Genomic DNA, 7,291 nt, shown 5'->3' with positions numbered 1-7,291 from the left:
TGATGAAAGCGTGCTTGATCTTGGACTGGGGTCTCCTCTTCTATTTAACCGGGTGAAATTTCGGGTCCAAGCTTAGTTTGTGAATGGTTATATACGGTAGGATTCCTATCATATCGAGGTGGGACCAAGCGAAACAATCTTCGTTAATTATAAAAAATTGAATGAGTTTTTACCTGAGCTTAGAGCTTAGTCCCATGCCCAGGTATACCTTTCGATCGGTGAAGTTTTCTCGCAATATGACTTATTACAGCTCATCGACCGTCGATTTAGTGGCGTCGGAATCATCGAGGGCTATAAAAGATCTGGGAACCCCATAATCATCATCCTCGACTTCTTTTTTTGTCCGAATCTGTAGAAGATGGTATCAGTGATTGCTATTTGGCCCCGGTTTTTACCATCTGGTTTGGGGCCTTCGATGTTGAAACTGTAGATGTCGGTATCACCTCCTCGACCGCAAACATTTCCTTCGCAGTCAGCTATTCTCCGTAGATTATTTTGACTCCGTCAGGTATTAGAAATTTCAGCGTCTGATGTAGTGTCGAGGCACCGTCCTCATGTTGTGGATTCATGGCCTCCCGAATAAAGCGTTATACCTCATGTCCCCTTCGATCACATAAAATTTAGTCTATTGGATGGTCCGGGCAGTGTTTACGGGTAATAGTATTTCTCCCTTAGTAGTCTCATATGCCATGTTGAATCCATTCTGAATTCGAACTGCAGGCATGATTTAGTCTTGTAGACCGAGCTGCTCCACGACCCTTGATCGAATGATGTTGGTTGAGCTACCTGGATCAATTAACACACGTTTAACCTGAATTTTATTTACGAGTTCAAATATTACCAGTGCATCATTGTGGGGCTGCACGATCCCTTCCGCATCCTCGTCGTTGAAAGATAAAATTTCCTTCGGTATGTAGTCTCGAGTTCGTTTCTCCCTAGTGATGGATACTTTGGTGTGTTTCAACATCGGCCCATGTGGGATATCAACCCCTTAGATGATCATGTTAATGAAATGTTGAGGTTCTTCTTGTTCTGCCTGTTTGCTATAATCCCTGTTCCTGAAATAATTCTTGGCTCGGTCGCACAAGAACTCCCGAAGGTGCCCATTTTTGAATAGACGGACCACTTTCTCTCTCAACTGTCAACGATCTTCCGTTCTGTGACCGTGAGTGCCATGATATTTGCATATCTGGTTAGGATTCCTTTGGGTTGGATCGTACTGTAGAGGTCGAGGCCATTTGGTATCTTTGATGCGCCCGATAGCTGATACAATGGCGGCAGTATCGACTTTGAAGTTATATTCTGATAGCCTCGGTGCGTCTTTTGACATGTCGAAGCCATTTTTGGTCATAATTCCCCAACTATTTTGACCTCGGTCATTTCTCCTTTCGTTTCTCATGGAGTTTTGCCCGGACCCGTTGCTTCTCCGATCTCCATTATATAGCCGATAACGATCCCTATATGGCCTCGATTCGCGATCGATATCTCTCTTGACTCTGTCCAGGGATTTGACGGGATAGACAGACCCCAAAGGGGCCCCGAGTTGATCATCTTCGACTCTGATTTTCGATTGATACCGGTTATACACGTCAGCCCATGTAACAGCCGGGTATTCTATTAAGTTCTGCTTTAGCTGCTGTGAAGCCACTAAGCTTCGAATATTAAGTCCCTGAGTGAAAGCTTGAACATCCCAATCATCAGCGACCGGCGGCAGATCCATTCATTCCATTTGGAATCGGGAAACGAACTCTCTAAGCATCTCGTTATCCTTCTGTTTGACTTTGAAAAGGTCTGATTTTTGAGTCTCGACCTTGATGGCATTTGCGTGTGCTTTTACGAAAGAATCTGCAAGCATAGCAAATGAGTCAATAGAATTAGGAGGTAAATTGTGATACCATATCATAGCTCTTTTCGACAGGGTCTTCCCAAATTTTTTCAACAGAACAGACTCGATCTCATCGTCCTCTAGGTCGTTCCCTTTGATAGCACATGCATAAGAGGTTACATGCTCATTTGGGTCGGTCGTTCCGTTATACTTGGGTATTTCGGGCATACGAAACTTCTTGGAGATCAGTTTCGGAGCCTCGCTCGGTGGAAAAAGTTTTTGCACGAACTTCCTAGAATCCAGGCCCTTCAATATCGGAGGTGCTCCTGGGATTAGGTCTACCTTGGAATTGTAAGTTTCCACCTTTTTGTCGTTAGCCTCGATCTTTTTCTCCCCTGATTCTATCCATTTTGTCAGCTCTTCGAGCATTTTTATAATCTCGGGGTTAGCCCCCGATTCGTGTTCGTTCGACCTTTCTATGACCGGTTCATCCCTACAGGTGACTTCCCGGGAAAGATCGAGCTCAACCCTGCTCGGTGCATGGATTTGGTTCTGTAACTGAGCTATCGCCGCATGTTGAGCCTGCAACATTTCGAAGATCACTCATAGACTGATTCTGTCTCCTTCAACATTTTGCGTGTTTCGAGTTACCGATTGGGCTCCACCACGAACGTTATTTTCCGGGTCGGTAGGAAAGTTTGCATCGATAGCCACATGCGAATTAGCGTCAATCGGATCTGCGATTGGAATTCCAGCGGGATCAGCAGGTGGTATCTCGATACTGGGCGTTATGTTGTTATTTTCACCTTGGTGACCATACTCATTATCAACATGCAGAGGTGCTAATTGAGAGTTTGACATTTTTGTATTTTAGCTTGAAATCAAAGACACTTTAAAGAGCAAGTATAAAGTAGTGTGTGTTATGGATATTTGTATCCTTAGCTCTACGGTGGGCGTCAAATTGTTTACCCTCAAAATCGGGTAACAATTGAACTTATATGCGATTTTAAGGATACGCGATCTAACTTGATACAAAATGAGAAATCAGATTCAAATTGAAATTAATGATACAAAATAAATGCAAACCACAGGTTGGACAATCTTGGCCTTGAAGGTTGGTCACCCTCGAGTCAAAGATGTTGCAATCAGTGCCGGAACAGAGTGATGAGATAATAATGACTAGAAATAATAGTTTATTGCTTTGAGGTGCGTGTTACAATGTACTTTACAAATAATCAGACCCCCTTTATATAGTAGAGGAGTCCTACTTTAGGTACAATTCTATATAAGGTAAAAAAATCTCATGATTTATTAATTAATCGGTTTCATTGATACGTGTTGAGATTTTCGCTGTGATATCCGACCGGTTACGGATATTTCGGTCTTCCGTTATTTTGATTCGATAACATTTTCTCGAGCTAATTCGGAGTTGTGGTCAGTTTCGGGGTTACGGACTCGATAATTTTGAAGACGTATGTTCTAACCTCGTGCCTAGGTTCGATGGAACCCAGGGTCGATCTTCAATCCATTATGTTTCATCCCCGATCTGTCACATAATAGATGAGCTCGGTTTCTACCGTATACATAAGCTCAATTAATGAAAGCAAATATAATTTTTGGCACATGTAAGGGATAATATAAAGACAAATATGTTCCTTATCCCTCTATTGTTATTCTCATACTTTCTTACCTCGCAGATATCTCCGTTTTAAAGTATATCTAAGTGGGCGTTTGGACATAAGAATAGTAAAATTTCAAAATAGGGAGAAAAATTTTTTCAAGTGAAAATGGTATTTGAAATTTAGAGTTGTGTTTGGACATGAATATAATTTTGGGTTGTTTTTGAAGTTTTGTGAGTGATTTGACTGAAAAATTTGAAAAATAGCTTTTTGGAGTTTTTAAAATTTTCGAAAATTTTCAAAATGCATCTTCCAGTGAAAATTGGAAATTTTATAAACAAACGCTGATTTCGGAAAAAAGTAAATTTTTTTTGAAAAAAAGGAAAAAATTTCTTATGTTAAAACTGGCTCTAAGTTACTTGATCCTAATTCTATCCATATGTACTAACCATTGGCTCACGGATATGTTGTAGCAGACTGAGAATGAATGTGGTACTCCCCTGAGTTGTGTTCATTTTTGGCAGCATTTTCAAACTTAGAACAATTTCTCTGCTTTTATGTTAGTACTGTACAATACATAATTTCGGTGGTCCACTCTCCAGATGAGTAACCACTGGCTGTGACATCGACTCCCCCTACTAATTGGTTGGGGTTGGGATCTTAAAAACATCTCTTGAATCTTGACCCTATTCAATTCAAGTGCTCCAACTGTCCACATTACATTCCTAGGTCTGGTAACTAACTTTTACTTCCTAGGACTTTTGTTCTTTTTACTAGTAACTAGTAATAGCTATTTTGGTTCAAAATTTACTATTCCTTACTAATTGGAATTCATGCGAACAGAGACGGAAATAGCATTTCAACTTTATGTGTTCTGAATTTTAGAATGATAATTTTAAGTGTTAACAATTAATTTATAAATTTTATATGTATACGTATTTATTGAATTGTCAACACAAATATATTGTTTGACCAAAAGTTATTGAGTTCGACTAAATTCGTACAAAGACTTCTGCTTGTGACCCAGCATGCGAGTAGACCCATCAAGGGGAGTAGAGCATGTCTATCAAGAAATTTTTCATTCCAAGGCTCAAATCCGAGAACACAAATTAATTAAGCTCATCCAACCATCTCACCACATCATTAGGGCTCATTTGGTACGAGAAATAAAGGATTATTAATCAAGAGATTAAATTTAAGATGAGTTTATTCCACGTTTGATTGGGATAAAATCACGGTATAACTAATCCTCCCGGGATTATAGTGTAATTTTTATCCTTATAAAAGAGTTAGATAATAATCTTGGGATAAAGTAATCTCGGGATAATTAATCCTGGGATAAGTTAACCAAACGACCCCTTAGACGATAATTTTACTACTCCCTCCGTTCCAATTTATGTGACTTGTTTGATTGGGCACGGAGTTTAAGATAAAACGAAGACTTTTGGAATTTATGGTCCTAAACAAGTCAAAAAGGGTCCAGATTATTTGTGTGGTTATAAAAGCTTCTCATTAAGGGTAGAATTAAAAATTTAAGCTAAATTATTTTCAAATTTATAAAAGGGTCATTTTTTTTTTAACGGACTAAAAAAGAAATAGGTAAATTGAAACTGAGGGAGTAATATTGTTTGGTAACAGATTTTACCGTTGGCCCCAACCATAATAATTTCCACAGCTCTTTCTCATTTACTTTTCTTTCTCTTTCTAAAATTTACTCCTTCCCACCTCATGTAAACCAATTTCAGTCCCCCCCTCTCTCTCTCCTTTGCCGGAGAAATATCCCACTACATTTTCTAGGACCTCATATTTCTTTTTCATTATCCCCATAGCGTGCACATGAGCACAAATAAGAGTGAGTGTGACTAAGGAATCTGACAACTCAGCCACCATATTTCCTTTGTAAAAACAACACTACTTTTTTCCTCCTTTCTTCTTCCTATTTGACCCTCCCTGTTTTCCATTTTCAGTTACTCAAAAAGCTACAACAGAAAGCTACCAAAAGAAGTAAAAACAAGAAACAAAATGGCTATGAAGTTGTTCCTTTTGTTGCTTCTTTTTGTCCTTCTCTCAACTATAGAACAAGCACAAGGACTCAATCCTATTGATTTATCTGCTTTACGTGATATTAAAAACAGCCTTACCGACATAAATCCTTCTTCTTCAAATGCATTTTTCACTAGCTGGGATTTCACTGCTTCAGACCCATGTTCCACTTTTGCTGGAATTACTTGCTCTACCAATTCCCTCTTTCCTAGACGTGTCACTTCTCTTACCCTTGGCTCTGGCCTTTCTGATTCGCCCGGCTTAGCCGGTACGTTATCTCCTTCTATTGCTAATCTCTCCGAGTTAACTCAGCTTGTTCTTTGCGCCGGCATTGTCACCGGTCCGATCCCTTCCCAACTCGGAACCCTCAAAAACCTCAGTGTGGTTTCTCTCACTAACAATCGCCTTACTGGCTCCATTCCGACTTCCATTTTCACGCTCCCGAATCTTCATACGCTAGATTTGAGTCATAATCAACTCACTGGAACAATCCCGGGTTCGATATCCGGGTTAACTGAGCTGAAGGTATTAATTATCGGGTCCAACAAACTCAACGGCGAGATTCCTCGGTTACTGCCGGCGGAATTACTCCATTTGGATTTGAGTAACAACCAGTTCTCGGGAATGTTGAAAAAAAGTATGCCGTTAACGCTCCGTTATCTGTCGGTATCAGGAAATCGATTGTGGGGACCACTCAACGTACTCGAATCACTCTCAGAGTTAGTGTACCTCGACTTAAGCATGAACCGTTTCAGTGGGCCCATCACTTCATCACTTTTCCGTTCCACGTTGTCATCAATGTTCCTCCAACGGAATTATTTGACTGGAGGGGTCCCACAACTACCGCTATCACCGTCAACCGCCGCCGTCTACGGTTCTGGATCCACCGTGGATCTGAGTCACAACTCGCTAACCGGGAAACTCACTGGTATTCTCGCCGGAGTAGAAACTTTGTTTCTTAACAACAACCGGTTCAACGGAGAAGTTCCAAAAGAGTACGTGGAGAGTGTTTACAGTGGAAATACAAAAACTCTGTATTTACAACATAATTATATTTCTGGATTTCCGGTAGAATCGGGATTATCATTGCCGGATTCAGTAGCGTTGTGTTTGTCGTACAACTGTATGGTGCCGCCGCTGCCGGTGGAGTTCATGGCGTGTCCTGCTAGCGCCGGCGAAGAGGTTTCAAGACCGGCCAATCAGTGTTCTGCTTTTAATACTTCCATGGCATAAATTAAAAATTTGAGTTTAGTCCATTTGTGATTTAGAAGATAAATATTCAATTATTGTCAGCATATAGCACATGATACATATTATAGGAGTACGTTATACATATTTTGATTGGTTAAGTTTTACTTCTTCTTCTTTTTTTTTTCTGTTCAAATTAGTCTCTTTTAGGCTAAAGTTACTAGTTTGAACAATTGTAATCTTCTTGACTTGAGCAAATTTTGACGTTGTTTATGCAGTAGATCCACCAACTTTGTGAAATTTGATAAGAGTTTCTTTATAAATTTTCGTATATAAATGAGAACTCGTGATTTTTAAACTTTTAATCACTCTTAGAACTAGTGATATTTTTGGCCAATTTAACAAGAACAGACAACTTAACGTTTTGATGGTCAGAGAAGTTTTAATCCTTTTGGGCGTCAAAAACTAGAGTATAATGTTTACTTTAATCGTCTTTTTTTTGGTCATTGTAGGATCCGAGTTGGTCAAACAATTGGCTTGCTTTTGCATTTTAAAAGAATTGACTGTTGTTGTGGTCGTCCTACTCTCATCCTATAGGAAATTGAACATGTATTTT

The 7,291-nt window shown here is 39.7% G+C and overlaps 1 protein-coding gene across 1 annotated transcript; it reads left to right on the top strand.

Annotated features, from left to right (window-relative positions):
- Positions 1 to 5,168: 5,168 nt before the first annotated feature.
- Positions 5,169 to 6,977, top strand: LOC104087634 (DNA damage-repair/toleration protein DRT100). Its single transcript, XM_009592166.4, has one exon. The coding sequence runs from the start codon at positions 5,467 to 5,469 to the stop codon at positions 6,718 to 6,720; it is 1,254 nt and encodes a 417-aa protein (XP_009590461.1). The 5' UTR covers positions 5,169 to 5,466; the 3' UTR covers positions 6,721 to 6,977.
- Positions 6,978 to 7,291: the final 314 nt, after the last annotated feature.

The sequence above is a fragment of the Nicotiana tomentosiformis genome, chromosome 7 (genome assembly GCF_000390325.3).
Source record: "Nicotiana tomentosiformis chromosome 7, ASM39032v3, whole genome shotgun sequence".
Classification (NCBI taxonomy): Eukaryota; Viridiplantae; Streptophyta; class Magnoliopsida; order Solanales; family Solanaceae; genus Nicotiana; species Nicotiana tomentosiformis.
The sequence above is the reverse complement of the archived record's forward strand: the minus strand, read 5'-3'. Positions and strand labels throughout refer to the sequence as shown.